Source organism: Aptenodytes forsteri, unplaced genomic scaffold (genome assembly GCF_000699145.1).
Source record: "Aptenodytes forsteri isolate BGI_AS27 unplaced genomic scaffold, ASM69914v1 Scaffold59, whole genome shotgun sequence".
NCBI lineage: Eukaryota > Metazoa > Chordata > Aves > Sphenisciformes > Spheniscidae > Aptenodytes > Aptenodytes forsteri.
The window spans coordinates 2001356-2018252 of record NW_008794085.1 but is presented as its reverse complement, the minus strand read 5'-3'; the positions used below and the strand labels follow the sequence as shown (position 1 = coordinate 2018252).

Genomic DNA, 16897 nt, shown 5'->3' with positions numbered 1-16897 from the left:
TTTTTTTTTTTTCTTTTCCCTCCTATTCTCTCCCCCATTCCACTGTGGGGTGGGGGGAAGTGAGCAAATGTCTGTGTGGTGTTTAGCTGTCTGCTGGGTTAAACCACAACACACTTGAAAAGTGAAAATACTTCAGATTTGGATGGAGTTTGTGTCACCCAATTCACTTCATGTCATCTCCAAGCTGCTTATGGCACGTAGACTGTGTAAAATGCAGTATCCTTCCCAGCGAGTGAACCGTGTCCTGACTTCCACTATAGTACTGACCTCAGGCTGCCTTTTTCTCACGGTCATTTAAAAGACTCACATACAGATGGAACCCTTGCAGATCTAGAAGAACATCAGAAAAGCGTACCAGTCCTCTGCCCTTTCCTTGACCAAGAGAGGAATTTAGCCTTTCTGGGGAGTCAGATGCTACCTGTGTGGTAGTTATTTTGCAACTGTGTTGTTGTTTTCCCAGCACCTGGTCTATAGCTTTATATCCATACTTATTTGTATGCCCAAGTGATTTTGCAACACTAAAATGAGAGAGAAATGTTCAAGGCTATTTTAGCAATAATCAAGGATAAATTGTTCCAGCATGTTTTAAACATTCAATAATGGTGTAGGTATCAGCACACATCCAGTCTTTTCACTGTTGGTCCCTTTTACTGTCTGTTTGAATTTAACTGATGTATTTCATGTATTCTAGTGGTTTGGGAAGAAAAATATAGAGGAATAGTATCTGCACGTGGCATCTGCAGTTTGGCTTCCAAGGTTTTGGCAGTGGGCACATCCTGCTGCCACTTTGTAAGCTTGCTTCCTTTAAATGCAAGTGTTTCTCTGCATAACACTATCAAACAGAATTACCCTACCTTACACTGGTGTTACTGGAAGCAAAATTTAACCCATTTATTTCTTTCCTAAAACTGCTGTAGATTAAGCAATGATGCCAGTACATTTTGCCTTTCAAATATCCAGGTAGTTGCAGTTTTGAGTCTTTTTAAAAAATTGAGTGAAACATCATCTGTGAGGTACAAATATAGTGCGTCTCTGCTTTCACTCACCTCCTCCCCTGGCAGTAATAAAGCATAGATTTTCACTCAGATTATCACTTCTGGCTGACTACCAAGTAACTTTCTCAACAGACACAAAATGCCAATGATCTCGGTGTCAAATGGCCCGATCTCAGTGTCAAAAAGAAGAAAATAGCATCTGCCTTTCAAATATCATGCTTCCCAACATAATCCTGGATAAAGCATCTACAGATCTTATGGTCACTTCATAACGTTTTTAGTACTGTGGTTATTAGGTAGGAAACAGTTTCTAAAGTTGAGGTGGAACCACCAGCTTGAACAATAAAAAAGGACCATACACCCAAAAGCCAGGATCGCTTTGTGGCATACATACAGCAGTTTGCACAGCTGTCAGCCAAGAGCTCCTCAGATGCCAGGGTCTGACATGGAGCCATTTTCTAGTGTAGTCTCACATTTTGATAATTCAAACTAAAGTGTCATTAGAGGACAAATGTAGTATTAGTCACTAAGGGGTTCAAAAGTAACTAATTTTTGTAATGACAGCCTGAATATCAGGTTTTCTTTTCTTTGCTGGACTGTAACTTTCTATTCTTTTTAGCTTTTTTTTTTGGGAGGGGGAAGCACTTCTCATTTCAGCTTGGTTTCTCTTCTGCTGTTTCAAAAACTATTTGCAACTGGGCAAACTTGCTGACATGTAACTTTTCCAGGTCTTTGAAGATTATTTTTCCAGGATTTATGTGCATGAACTCTGCTTATTTTAGTTTGTCCTTTTGACACCAGTTGTACATGCTGCAGCTGACAGTTCTACCTTTGTACTCTGTCTCAATAGGTGTATAAATGTCAGTGATTTCTAATTCAGAAGTGTATGGGCCAAGGGCTGAATTTCTGTAATGGAGCTGGGAAGGAAAAATTGGAATTAACTTGCACAGTTATTTAGTGTGGCTCAGTCTGGGTAAACACTAGCATTACCAAATAGTAATGCAATCCTGACAAGCAACTGTTTTAAGTTCAGATGAGTTCAATTTTGTGCCATAAAAGTTGAACAATGAATCATTTCCTTAAATCATCCCTGACACTTTAACACAGACAGGTCATTTGTATGAGAAGTTTGAAGCTGGTTTCAACTATTTGCTATCCATCACCGGATAGCATCCGATCTAAGCTTACAAAATCCAGTTGCACATGTCAGCAAAGTGAGATTTTCCTTCCCCCAATTATAAGGGCAATTTTCTCAGTAGCTGAAGTGGTTGTTTCCTTTGGCATGACTTCCAAAAGATTTTGTCTCATCAGCAGTGTAAATTTGCTCTGCCTGCTGTCCCTTACTTTTCACTATCTTAACCAATCCCTCTTCAATTGGACCTGATGGTCCTGCAGTTAACTGAGTATCATCTTCCAGCAAAGGACAGCTACTGGGTCCTATCGCAGCTTTGGGCTCTGCTTAGCCAAGCAGCACCACCTGAACCTGCCCACCTTCCCCTTTAAACAGGATGTATGTGGTAGCCAGAGAAACAGTTTTTGTTGTAGGACTCGGTTAAGGAATAGTGTCTGAAGTTTGATATTAGGCACATTCCTGATCTACTATTAAAATGCGTGTCATTTTAAGCTTATGAGCACAGTGAACATTTTATAAGTTTAGTCTACTCAGTTTCCACACTGGACAAACATCCAGAAACGCTTTGGCAGAAATGTGCTCTAAAGAGTCAGCACCTTCATGTGACCTAAGAAATGTTAGACAACATGGCTTCTAGCCTATTGACAAAGCTGTATTTCAGCACATATCCCATATTACTAGACTGAATAATCAAGCATTATGGTCCAATCTCCTGCTGTTGAAACTTCCCTGCTTGTGCACAGTTGCCATCTGTATTTTTCCAAGCAGATATTAAGCAGTACTTGACCTGGAAAAGCTGCTACAGAAAAGCAATAACTATTTTGGCACCTCAGGCAGCAGTGACAGATGTATTAGTCAAAGACAGAAGATGGATGATACCAGGAAAAGTAAGAAAATGGAAAGAAACAGAAGAAAAATATTGGTGCAACCCTTTGGTATCAATAGCAGACAAGCACATGTGCTTCATGTCATAATATGCTATGAAATCAACATTTACAGCATTTATTATTGCAAAATTGCTTCTTTTGACAGCTTATTCAGGAAATGCACTAGTTTTCTTTTGGAGAACGGGCATACTGTGATGGATTCCCCATTGCTAAAAAAACAGTATTGTATATTTCAACTGTGGGCTTAAAAGTACACATCATATTCTGTAATTTGAAGAACTCAGTCAATACAGATCATGAATAAACAACAAACAATAGATAAGCCAAAGCAGGGGGTGGCATGGAAGGAAGAAAGCATACACACAGAATTTTATTAGACATTGGACTTCCTATCAACTTTTTAGTAACTTCTTTTTCCCTTTGCCTTTACTGTTAAATAAATTGTACAGTAACTGCACATTGTTTAGTGCTATTTGTACAAATCCTTTTTGTATTTGGTGTCACCAAGCATCTGGTAACATGAACTTCATGAGGCATCAATAAGGACAGATGCCTTACTCCGTACTGTCTTTTGGGCTCCATCTCAAAATCTGTCACAGCAGCTAGTAGCATTTGTACTTTGCTCTTATACTTTGTCTTTTGTTTGTCAAACTTCTTTTTTTTGTGTGTGTGGCATGTTTGATTCCAGAGATGTCCTGGAGTCATCATGTATGCCACCAGAACCAATACTGAATAGCAGGGAGTGGATTTATCTGTGAATTAAGAAGTTTGGATTCTCTCTACACACCAAGGAAAAGAAAAATTACTTCTTACAAGTAATTGTAGTAGGATTTTTTTACTGGAAGTAAAAACTGTGCCCAAAGTGTACAGAAGTGAATATTTTGCATCAGGACTCACATCTGGAAAACCATTTTCTGCATATGAGAAAAACCATCCTCTTGCTGCCTCTACTTTTCAATTTACTTAGGAAAAGCTTAACAGTTACAGATTACAGTGGTGAATAAAGTGAAGCGAAGGGATTTTGAAAGGTCTTCCTGTGAGTTCTGCTGAGTGCATTTGAAAGGCTGTCTCCTGCTCTTGGTGTTTTACCGTTGGCCTTAACCACAAGATAATATATATATTATCCCCCTAAAGACCATGCAGTGGGTATTAGTCTTCTGCTGCCAGATAATACAAAGGTAATATAATAGGATCAAGGGCCTATGAAGCCATGATTAAAATGCATGTAAATAAAGCAGAAGACATTCTACAATCCACAAGTAAAAATAAAGAGTATTTATCAATAGCTTATAAACCACTTCAGTTCTCAGGTATCTCATGTCATCCTGTATCATATACAATTTCTCCAAACAGCAAGCATGGGAAGTGGTAATTGATGATGGGCCATAATTATCTTTCTTTATAACACTGTAACAGGGCTGCAACATCCCTTCTTTTGGCACAAAGAATATTTTTGTTATTTTATTCTTGCAGCTCGTCCCTGACTACAGTTAGGTAGTTAGTATGATTATTTTATTAATCATCACTGCAGCATGTAATCATTGAATATATATCTGAGCTAGCGAATATCACATTTGTATTAGAATGGAGTTCATTTAGCAGTGAATGATATTATGTTCATACAAAATATCTGAGTTGTGGAAAATGTGTGCACTTAGTTCAAATTCACTGAGGAGCAAAACAAAGCCCATGACAAATCCAGAAACTTAAGGTTAAGTAACTAGCTTCTGTGACCGTTTTATGTACTGTTATTAATGTAGTGACTTAAGATTGAGCACAGCTTTGTCTTTTGATGAGGATTTTTGTGCATGTGGCACTGTACAACAGAGTAAATGCTATCAATTTTCCCTAACATGTTACAGGCTGAAAAACAGAATTTATGTGTAATAAAAGCTTCATTTTGCACACTGTTGGGGGTGAGGGGTGGGGAAGCAAGTGTAATGTTGTCAGAGAAATGCTGGTTGTATGGACTGGAGATTATATTAGTGTGCCCGTAAGGGGTAATTTCTGCATCTCTCCATAAAAGCGACATAGTGTTATGATGTCCCACCCATTCTCCTCTACCGTGACATCCTCATTCCCCAGTACTCATCCATGTTTGCCCTAATCATTCAGCAATATAAAAACCCCCAGATTTTCCAAATGGCATCATAATGAAAGGAAACTATTGCTGTACAGCTCTGATTACAACCTAACAAAATGAAGGTTTTGCTACGTATAAACTCCTGAACAAAGCTACAGATCAAGCTGCTGCTAAGTATAGTCGCTGCGTTTAGAGATAAGCTGGCTGACTTTTAAGTGGACCTTATGGCGTTATATGGCATTATCAGTTCCTGTCTAAGCAGGTACTTTTAACTGACTGAGAGTCCAGCTTCTCAGTCCCCTTCCCTGGAGCACAGAGTCTTCAGAGTGCACAGAGGAGCTGGACTTGACTTAAAGTAGTTCTGAAAATTTCAGCAGTAACCAACCATTTGATGAGCTGTCTGGGGTATGTCTGCTTGGTATTTTGCAGACAATGGGAGCTCGCTCTGACTGCTGTCTAAGTTGAACAGAGTTTATGTGAATAGTACAGCACTGAGCCCAAACCAGTGTATGGTATCTCTCCTCAGCATACATTAACTCAAGAAACAAAACCAATTTAGTCGTGTTCTATGCAACATCTGGGTAACTCAAGCACGGGTCAACAAGCTCACACCTGCTTATAATTCCCAGACAAAAGTTAAACATAGAAAAGAGCAGGGGATGAAATTAAGCAGAGAGAATTGCAAAGCAGTATGTTTAAGTGATAATTATCAACTAAAAAAGCGCCTACAATGGTAGAACTGGGAAAGATAATGACTTTAAAAAAGAAGGATTGGAGACTGTGGATCACAAACCGAATAACAAACTATTGCAAAAACGGGGATGTGTATGCAAGAATATGGCTTGTAAGAAGCAATTTTTCCTTTCTCTCAGCAGTCTGAACAGTTTGGGCAGTAAGATGGAGTCATAGATGTTTAGATGAATTGGAAACAGGAGAGTAAGAATGTGACTTAAATTATCTAGAAAACATGAAAGGCTAAGTGAATTGGGACTGTTTAGCCTGAAAAGAAAGAATAAAGGAAGCACACAATAACAACCATCATTTGTAAAACGCTGTTTCCAGCAGAAGGGAGTTAGGTTACACAATTGCAAAAACTTTTTAAAAATAAAGATAGAGAAGCCCTGGGCTGCCTGCAGGTCATGGAGCCTTCGTTCTTGCAGCTTTTTAATAACTGGTTATCCAAATATTTGCTGGAGTGATATAAAGATAACTGATCCTGCCTAGGCAGTAGAGGATGGACTATGTGTCGTCTCAAGGTCACCTTGAGCTCTGTGATTTTATGGAGGGCAGACAGAACAAGTCTGCAAAATACATCTCAGGCTAAATGTAGCCTCTCAAATGATTTCACTGGAAAAGGATCACTCATTCATTTACTTGAACATGCTTTGGAAGATCCCTACAACTACCTGTAATGTTCACTCAACCTATTAGGAAAAAAGCAGAATTAACTGGAAAATACTTAAAATGGGGAATTTCTTTAAATAGTATGATTCAGTACTATTCTGAAGCATAATATGATGCTTCAAAGAAAGGCAAACTTCATCAGAAAGTTACTGCAACAAATTATTCATTCACTCTCAAATAAACATAGAATTAAAAATAAAACCAGAAAGAGAATTCAAGCTTACTGCTTCACCAGTTTTTCCAAGGTTTCCTTGGTCTCCCTGTTCTCCCTGTTAAATGTAGAAAACAGATGATGTAGTTCATTAGAAAAGTAATTTCTTTTTTATGTGTATATTAAAGTCCTCTATTTCCCTAGGAGCCTCTTTATTTTCTAAATTACATCTGCCAATTAAAATTTTAAAAGCTAAAATTAAGCAACCAGCAAAAATTTAATTTTGTCAGTGGCTAATTTTGATTTTGTAAAAAGATGTAAGCACTGGCCTAATGTATTTAGGACTTGCCCACAAAAATGAAAACTATGTATTAAGGGTTCACTAAATACATTAAGTCAGCAAATACTGTAAATGAATGATTTAGGTTTTATTTACATCTTCCTTTCAGCAAATTACCTTCATTATTTCACAACTGCTTCAAAAGTAAATGTTACCTGTGCACATTATTGATAATTTTCCTAACATTTCATAACAAAATTGAAGTTGACATTTGAATGACATTTTAAAAAACTTCTCCCCCTCCCCCCAAACGCTTGGAACTAGCATTAAGTATTAGATTAATTAATTCTGTTGTCCTTAATAATGCTGCAAGTCACATTATGTAACTGCGGAACATTTTGCTATGTATTTTACAAGTGGAAGCTGGATGTATATGCACTATTATCTGGCTACAACTATAATTTCAGTGCCCTGATGAACAGCGATTTGGGTACTGTTTACTCAGATTGCAACTCAGCACTGAGAAATTCTGCTGCCACAAGTTCCTCTTTCAAACTGCAGCACTTCATCTCATCCCCCCTCACACCCCCAAAGTCCTGCCAGTGCAGGAACTGCCCTGGGTCCCTTGTTGCCCCCAGGCCCAGCCACCCTCACATCCCCAGGCAGCTAGATCTCAGTTTAGCAGGTGCTGTCTTTGCTCACACACCCCTGTCTCCTAGAGCTGCGTAATTTCCTTCTTTTCCAAAAGGGGATCTTGCAAGAAAGCAGAATCACCAGTATGATACACATATTGTATGGAAGCATGTGTACTCATATCCCTTCACTGGCATGCCACTGTATATAGCAGTGTATAATTGTACACAGTTGATACTCCAAACACATTTTATCTCATACATAAAACCATCACTTACCTTTAAACCTTCCAGTCCAGGATCACCTACATAACCTTTCTGTCCTGGCTTTCCCTAAAATAACGATTAGAATAAAATATTGTAAATATTTTATTTTTAAAAGATAATTTCATCCCAATTCCTGTATTTATCAAAATATGTGCACTCAAAAATGTACAGTTTAGTAATATTTAATACCAACATTTGAAGTTAGTGCATTTATAAATCCACATCTGAAAATACACTGTTGATTATTACAGCAAATACCAGCACAGTAAGCAGAATCTCTATGGACTCTTACAGCGGTCAACACTGAGGAAAAACAGTCACAATCCAAGAATCACACACATTTCAATTTCACTTTAAAAAACATATTAAGGAGACAAAGAAAAGGCAAGGTCATATTCTCTCCTGGCTAATTCCAGCAGAACAGGGACTCGCACTAACAGAGTTTGACGTTTAGACTCCAGGGACTGGTGTCGTAACTGTCCTTCCTCAACCAGACAAAATCGGCTGAAATACCCTCTCCTCTTTGTTCATCGAATTGGGTATTTTAAGCCTCATCTCTCTCCACTAACATTTTGCTGCTGATAGATCTTGTTGCTATGGTACTCAGTTAATAACATACTGTTACCTGGAAGAAATACAGCAACATCAATCAGAGCAGGAGGCCATGAAGTGACGAGATCTTTGAAGCATTTTATAAAATACATCCCTCCCTCTGTTGTCACTCACACATACCCACAAAGGCATAAAAAACTGAATGCTTTTCTCCTGAATTTTCAATTAGATGTTTATAACTTAATTACGTCTCACTTTTAGGAGGTCGTTTTCCCTCCAGGTATACTTTACTTTCTCTACAATATAAAACATGGCCTAACCATTTGCTTATCTGAACGGCACAGCCCCACCTAGACAAACTTTCCCCATCTGCTCTGAGGCAAAGACCCTAGTCCAAAAGTAAAGGTCCAATGGACTGGATCTGGCTCTTGAGCAAGTTGCTAATGAGATCGCTGAAGCCTGACAACTGGAGAAAGAAAATTAATTCAACATTTTAATGATTCAGTAACAAAAAGAGGCAGATTTCTGCTAAAAGGAAATTATCAGCTGTTGTTCCAGCAGACTGAATAATTGCAATCACAGGACTCTGTAATGAGAGCTTTCCTCTCCACATTGGCTGTCCTGAGACAAGAGCAACTACAGCAACAGATAACAAACAGGTTTCTTAAAAAAAGATGGGATTTTTCTATTTGGCTCTTTCGCTCTGGCTGCTCTGTGCCTGTCTTTCAGAGCACAATATCTATGTTAGTTTCTGGGCATCTGAGAAATTCTCTATATGGCTTAAAATTATATTGTCTTACTAGGTTCCATGACTTCTCATATCAATCCTTTTTATCTCCATCGTTCTCTCTCTGCCTGCCTTAGTGATTTCATTTTGCCCTACAAATTCCAACAAATATCACTGCTTTAGGAACAGACTTTTGTTTTTGCCAGTGGATTCAAACACGGCACAGCCAGGAATGCAAGGAGAAAAGATCATGAAAAGAAGTTCTGAGAGACCCAGATAAAGCAAGTCATGTCTTTCCACAAGGCTTAGCAAAGAACAACTGATGGACTTCTGCAGGTTACTACATGCTGTTCAACTACTTTGCTGCAGTCCTTAAGGTCTTTCTAGAGAGCAAGACTGTAACGTAAAAATCTTTTAAATGAAATTCATTGAAAGAAAACTAGTGGCCACTATTAACTACCTTGATAATTTTAGTCCTATCAGAACTGAATTGGAGTTACAACTTGTAAAGGTTTCTTGGCTGTAGTACCCCAGCCATGTACTAGCTGCAAAGGACACACAACAGGTCCAAGTTGATCAGAAAACAGAACAAGTGGATTTAACTGGTAAAACAATTTGAAGCATACAGATTTGGCTCTAATGCAATGCAATACAACGGTAAATTACACATCAAGGAAAAGCCACTGACAGAAGGTTAAACTAGGGATGGCTGCTTTTCTGCTTGCAAACTCCTGAGAAAATTACTCTTCTAGGGCAGGGTAATCCCAAAGGAAATGTCTTTTTCCTAAAATATTAGTGGAAAGTTCTGCCCTTCCCTTTCAGGAAGCAGCAACCACCTGTGCTTCCTTTCACCTCACAATGGGTTGACACAGGCATGTATATTTGAATATAAATATCTCTCTCTATCACTCTATTCCCATGCCTCCAACAAGCTCCTCACATGCCTTCAACCCACAGGAAGACATATGCCACCTTCAGAAAATACTGCGCTGGGGGAGTGGGGCAGCTTTGAAAGCACTTCCCTCCATCTTCAGGAGGAACTGCTCACCTTATGACTATATAAATACCAGCTTTTGTTTTACACATGTATCTCAGAAAGGAATCAACTCAACAATTCCTTTTTACATTCTGGTTTAAAACAATCTCCCCCCCTTTAAAAGCATTTTCTGCTCCAACAATGAAGATACAAAAACGTAATAAAATGCACCAATGCTTGCACTGACTGAGCTGAGCTACACTGACAGTTACAGTGTTAATATTTGGATAGCCTTTGAGAAAGAGAGTTAATTGGGAGGAAACTGAATAAACACAGTCACTTCTTTAATGTGGCATCTACTGTATTTTCACAGGACAAATAAAGAAATACTAAAAAAATCAGCATTTTTTTTTATTTAAAAGGATTAATTTAAAAGAATGTAAGTATTTGACTTTGGAATAGAATGGGTGGGAAGGTTTGGAAAGGAATGAATGAAAAATCAAATCGTGTGATCAGATTCAGCTCAAAAACCTCTTCCTCAATTCAAAAAGGCTGAGCTTTGTGGAACTGGAGATATATCCTGAGTAAGCGGGGAAGCATCCTCAGTTTTGGCTCCAGTTGTTTTAGACATATGGGAATTCTTTTCCAAGTTGGGACCTGGGAACTGGAGTGCAGGTTCATGTTCACCTTGTGTTCCAGTAGAGGATGATCTATTTTGCTGGCAGCATTGTTCAGGTGGGACCCCAGGGGTTTTTGGTCTCATGCACATTTTTTAAAGCAAATGTTAGAAACAAGGGTGAGGGTGGGGGAGGATAAAAATGAGACGAAAATTTATGGCTGCCTGCTTGGCGCATGCCTAAACCTGAACTGGCAGCGGAACACTTTTACCTGAAAGCTACACAGTAGAAGAGATGAGGAATTCCAGAAGCACTAGAAACCTGCTCCATTACTGTCCAAGAGAAAACTAGAACAGTTTCATAAAAATAATCAAAGCTTTACCATATATCACCTACAAGGATACTTTACCTAGTTTAGACAAACCCTAAGAGAGTCGGGATAACAGTGGCTGAAAAGAGAACTGACCTATTAACCATGCCTACAAGTAAGGTCTGTAGGACAGGAAGCAAGGTTGTAGCAAGAAAGACACAGGCAAGACTTTCAGATAGAAAGGCTAGACATTAGAAAACCCATCTGTAAAACAGGCAAAGGACTGAAGCAGATTGCCAAGGAGAATCAAAACCCCACCCGGATAACAGTGGCTGAAAAGAGAACTGACCTATTAACCATGCCTACAAGTAAGGTCTGTAGGACAGGAAGCAAGGTTGTAGCAAGAAAGACACAGGCAAGACTTTCAGATAGAAAGGCTAGACATTAGAAAACCCATCTGTAAAACAGGCAAAGGACTGAAGCAGATTGCCAAGGAGAATCAAGAAACCCCACCCCGGAGGCTGCAAAAAATAATTTAGAGACACATCTGTCAACTAAAGACATAGCTGACAGCTGATGGTGCCTCAGGGCCATGGCTGGACCACTTCTTCAGGTCCCTCTCAGAGACCTCCCCTGCCCCCATGGCTATTTAATTAGTACAGTGACAACACAATTTTGATAGCATTTACTTTCAGATGTAAGCAATTCCTTTTTTAAACCCCTTTAATGGAAAATGGAAACAAAGCCTATGTAAATCAAATGAATGTGAAATTGCAATCAAGCAAGCGTAATTTAAAGAGACAGATGTGTTCAGCAGCTTACTGACTCAGTCCTGCTAAACTATATCAGATTTAACAACTTCATGATTGCGACTCTCTCTCTCCAATGTCATCACACAGTCAACAAGGGGGAGTGAAGAAGCAAGGACAGGCAGAGATGGGAGCAGAGTTCAGAGCAGCAATGCGAACAAGTTGGCCTGGAGCTGTGAAACAGCTGGAGCCAACAGAGGCCGTAGAATCCAGGCAAGAGCAGATGGGCCCTGGGACGAGGGGGAAAAACAGGCAGGGCTCCCCATCAAGCAAAATTCCCATTTCCCATTCCTCTCATTTCAGGAGGGGATGTTGCCGGCAAGCTACTAAAAGATGTCTGGAGACAGCAACCCTGGGGCCCACCTCAGATCCACACATTCTTCTCTCAACAGCTTGTCGTGAGAGAGAGAAACCAGGGAGCCATAAGACATGCCAATGGTGTGCACATTTCCCTTTGAGAGAAATCAAAACCAAAATAATTTAGGTCAAACTGACCCAAAATAAATTAAAAATATTTCAGTTTGTTAGTTACACAGAAATTTTTCCTCTTGGGTCACTTTGACACCAGTTGATGGTGGCCTGTGCGTGCCTGGTGATGCAGAGAATGTGGAGGTAGGTGTCTTATTGCCCATGAGTCACTCGCTGCAGCATCTTCTTTTCCAGTTGCCACAGCACAACATAGGAGATGCTGTCCAGCCATGAAGCCCTGTCCAAGGAGGAGACTCAAAGTATGATGCAGCCAAAATAAAAATTTCCATGAGGCTCTTGGCAGGAGCTCAGGCAGATTAAACTGAATATTGAACTGAGTCACAAAGTGGTTTGAAATTCTGTTCAATTTTTTTCATGTTTTCCTCAGCTGGAGAACAAAGTTTTTTGGTGTTTTGTTTTGGTTTTTTTTTTTAAACACCTAATCCATGTGGCAAATAAGCATTTTAATATTATTTCTAACAGAAAGCAAATTCCCAGCTTTGACTAGCTAATGAACAGGAAAAATGACATAGGAATATATCCACTCTAGAACCAGGAAACAACGGGAAAGACTTTCCCAAGTTCGTACAAGAAATGGGAAGTCATCCAAAATGAAGACCAAGCCAGTGATTATCACATGTAAGCAAATCAAGGAAAGGCAGAAGATCATATTGCTTTCAATAAACGTAGCGGCACTCCCGTAGTCCCTAGTGCAGGTTGGTATTCATTTTTAACTTAGAATTTTTCTAAGAATAGGCTTCAAGTCCACTAAAATACTCTTAGACACTAGTATATTTTTATAACTAACAAAATCGGTTGTTAGTTTTAAACTTTTATCTTTTAAAACATGTCAGCACAAACAGCATTGTGACATTCCAGCTTTACTTTTTTCAGCAACTGTCTACCAGATCAGTTTGAAAATGATTTCTTAAAGCATCAGCCCTTTATATTTCTCCCTGTGAGCCGAGTGTCATGGTGGGTTCTTCCCCAATTTAAAAATTTTGATATATCAACTGGTTCAGTCCCTAGGAAGTGCATGGTGGTTTCATCTGTCTCAGAGGAGCACCGTAAGCAGTTTGTTATTGACTCTTTCCTTTTCAAAAATTTTATTTTGTGCACCATGGCTGTGATTTCCTTTCAAATCCTTCATATGGAAAACCATTTCTCCCCCCAGCTCTGCTTTGAGCACGTGCTGAGGACAGAGACATATTTATTCAGGAGATGCCATTTTAACACAGTCACTTCTCACAGTAAATTTACCTTTTAAAGCAGTACTTCTGCTGAAAAACAGTCTGCTCTAACAAAATTGCTTATACTTACTCTTGGGCCGACTCCTCCAATAGGTCCAGCTGGTCCTACTTCTCCCTAAAAGAAATCAGGACTTCAATAATCTTGATGCCAAGTCTAGCTTTAAAAAAAGAAAATCTGCAGATAACTGTTTGTATTTATTACATCATCTTAAATTTGCTTCATATGTGTTTGTATGAGTCCAAGTGTGATAGAAACACTGTAAGAGAAACTAATCTGATTTCACAAAAATTCATTAGCCAGAAAGCCATGCCCTACGTAGCCACCAGATGCAGTCAGAAAGGCTGTGGAACTGTTGGTATGCCTACCATTATAGCAATATTTTCACAATTTTGAGCAGGGAGGGACTCAGCAATGATGGGTCAACCTCTCTGTCTGTCCTGCAGTTACTCCCTTCTAGCAACAGTTGACATTTCATGACTATAAAAGCAGTAGGAACATTCCGGCTTTTCTCTTCTGTGTTGCTACAGCACAGCCACTAAGTTAGCCAAGCTGTTTTGCCAGGGTTTATCCTTGTCTTTTCTCAGGGATGGAGGGAGGCTGGGGATCAGGCTTGTCCGGTGTGTAAGAGAAGTGGTGAGACACGGTGCCTGTGCTGCGCAGTGCACTGATATAATTATGCATGACGGGGAACCGCAGCGTTAACTCTTCAGGGTTCACTCATTACACAGTTATATTAAAGCATGGATTTGTATCAATGCTGTGCCAGAATGTCATGCTGTGATCATTTTATGGTTCACTGATCCTCCTCAATATGGAAGATTTTCTCCAGGTTTTGGAGGAAGTGATACACAACCTGTTCAATTACAAGAGATAGGATTTCTTAATTCCTCTGTTTCCTATCTGCAGCTTCCTGGCTTCTAACTAAACAGATCATTTTGCCACTGTTAGCTTTTACTCAGTAACTGTCATGGAAGCCCATAATTAAGTTACTTAGAAGTCTAGAGGTCTATCCCCAGAATCACTGATTAAATTATTTCTAATGTTAATTACTTTTAGCCTAAGAGACATGAGTTTTTATTTTTATGATGATGAATTAAGAATACTCAATAAATTTATAAGACGAAGAGCCACCTTCCTCCCCCTTCAGTTAATAGGGGTCTAACTGTTTACTTAAGCGTATGTAGGATACGGTATTTAAATTGATATATAGTTTCTATCTCCATACCACCTCCCCACCCCCGCACCTCCCCAGTTTAACTAAAAGAACCACATCCGACTCTGGACACATTATCTAAGATTCCACTGAAATAACTGAAATAAACCACATAATGGACGCACAGCCCCGTAAGGCTGCTAAAACCTCTTTGCAACACCTGCCAAAATGCAAAAGAAACTTGAAATTTTGCATGACAACACCATAAACACCTAACCATTGTTGTCTAACCCTCTTAACCCTCACAATTTTTTCTTTTGAACATAATCTCTTGATTGGATAATTTTCCCATCTTACCTCAACTCCTTTGGGGCCTTGTGGCCCTGGAGGCCCTCGGTCACCCAGAAGTCCCTAAACATCCAAACAAATACAGTGAGAACTTATATCCACTAACAATCAGGTTGGTCTAGTTTCTCTCCTCTTACAAACCTAGACAGAAATGCAAAACTGAGGAAGCAGACCTTATTTCTTACCAGTGTTCTTAGGATTTCCCTTAGGAAGCCAGGAGAAGATGCAGCAGAATTTTAATATCTGCTGGAAAACTGAGTATCTTACAAACTTCTACTACATAGATTTTTCTGAAGCTTTTTTCTTTTGTCTTTTTGAAAAGGAAGTAAAATATTGGAGCTCACAAAAGAACAATTCCTCTTTTTTGAATATGTAAAGCACACCATCACATTAAGATTAAAGCAGAACCAATATAACTCTCATAGATCTTTGATTTAGGTAGTCTTTAGCATAACATGTGATGGCAACATTGCAATGGAAATGAACTACAAAGTGAACTTAAACTACTAGCTTGTCCAAAAGTACTTGTGATTTTCAGCCATTACTTTTCTGTCAGGATTATCATCAGCTTCCCAGAGATAAAGCACCTTATCCTATGCCAACTCCGAATTTTCATGACTGCTCACACCAACATTTTCAAAACTTTGTTAAAATGACTTCGCAGCTAGCAGTGTGTCAAAAATCTCGGTCCTCCCAATTACAATGGTAGTAATTGGGAAAAGCACTTGACCTGGCGTAGGACAAAAAAAAAATATCTGTGTAAACATATTATTAATGTTCTGGGAAAGCTAAGCTTAACAATATTAGATAAAGCAACAAGAACAAAGAAACTGCCTTTTAGGAGAGATATGATTAGCCTCTGAAAAAAGCAATGGTGGGAAAGTTCCAAGTGTAAGCCTTATTAATTGCTTACTAATGAAGCTGAAGTCTAGACAGAAGGTGCAGGCATTGGTCCAGTAATAGTTTACTTAGCATGCAAAGTAAAATGGAACAGAAAATGGAACAGGCCACCTCAAGGTACTGAGTTTCATCAAAGAGCTCATCAGTCTGGGAAAGACTGGGGTGGACTGCTGTTTGACATACCACCACAAAAGTGACAGGAAGGCTTTTAGGAGCACTACATAAGTAATATTCTTGTGTAATTAGTCACGAAAATTTTTCATTGACAGAACTGTTTTATTCTAATAGCAAAGCACATTAGGAGATATGGCTTTCAGTACAATGTAATTGCATAGTGGAAATGTTAGCAACACTGCTACTGTACACACCCTTCCACTGCACTTAATTGGATCCGGAAAAAAGTCCCAGACTGTAAAATGAATATTAAGACTAAACGAAATTTCCACCTCCCCTTTGAGGTTTCAGGCAACAAACAGAAAATGAAGGTAGTCATTAGACATGTGCCAAAGCGTCTGGGAAAAAATAGGGGAGTCAGCAAATGGGGGCATCCTGTATTTCACAAATATAACTTTCCAGTTGTCCATCCCTTCCAGAAGTGGTGAAACTCCTAATAGCCACTTCTATAGCAGTCCTTGACGGGGGAGGAGGTCCCGGACGACTGGAGGCTTGCCAATGTGACGCCCATCTACAAGAAGGGCCGGAAGGAGGATCTGGGGAACTACAGGCCTGTCAGCCTGACCTCGGTGCCGGGGAAGATGATGGAGCGGTTCATCTTGAGGGCACTCACAAGGCATGAGCGGGACAACCAGGGGATCAGGCCCAGCCAGCACGGATTCATGAGAGGCAGGTCCTGCTTGACCAACCTGATCTCCTTCTATGACCAGGTGACCCGCCTAGTGGATGAGGGAAAGGCTGTGGATGTGGTCTACCTGGACTTCAGCAAGGCCTTTGACAC

The 16897-nt window shown here is 39.5% G+C and overlaps 1 protein-coding gene across 1 annotated transcript in view; it reads right to left on the bottom strand.

Moving 5' to 3' along the window:
* Positions 1 to 16897, bottom strand: part of COL24A1 (collagen type XXIV alpha 1 chain) — a 161347-nt gene that overhangs the window by 61738 nt on the left and 82712 nt on the right. Inside the window, exons 25-28 of the mRNA XM_009274268.2 lie at positions 15052 to 15105; positions 13611 to 13655; positions 7844 to 7897; positions 6726 to 6770 (exon numbers count right to left, since the gene is read on the bottom strand). Of these exons, the coding sequence (XP_009272543.1) occupies positions 6726 to 6770; positions 7844 to 7897; positions 13611 to 13655; positions 15052 to 15105 (198 nt within the window). The remainder of the gene's footprint in view (positions 1 to 6725; positions 6771 to 7843; positions 7898 to 13610; positions 13656 to 15051; positions 15106 to 16897) is intronic.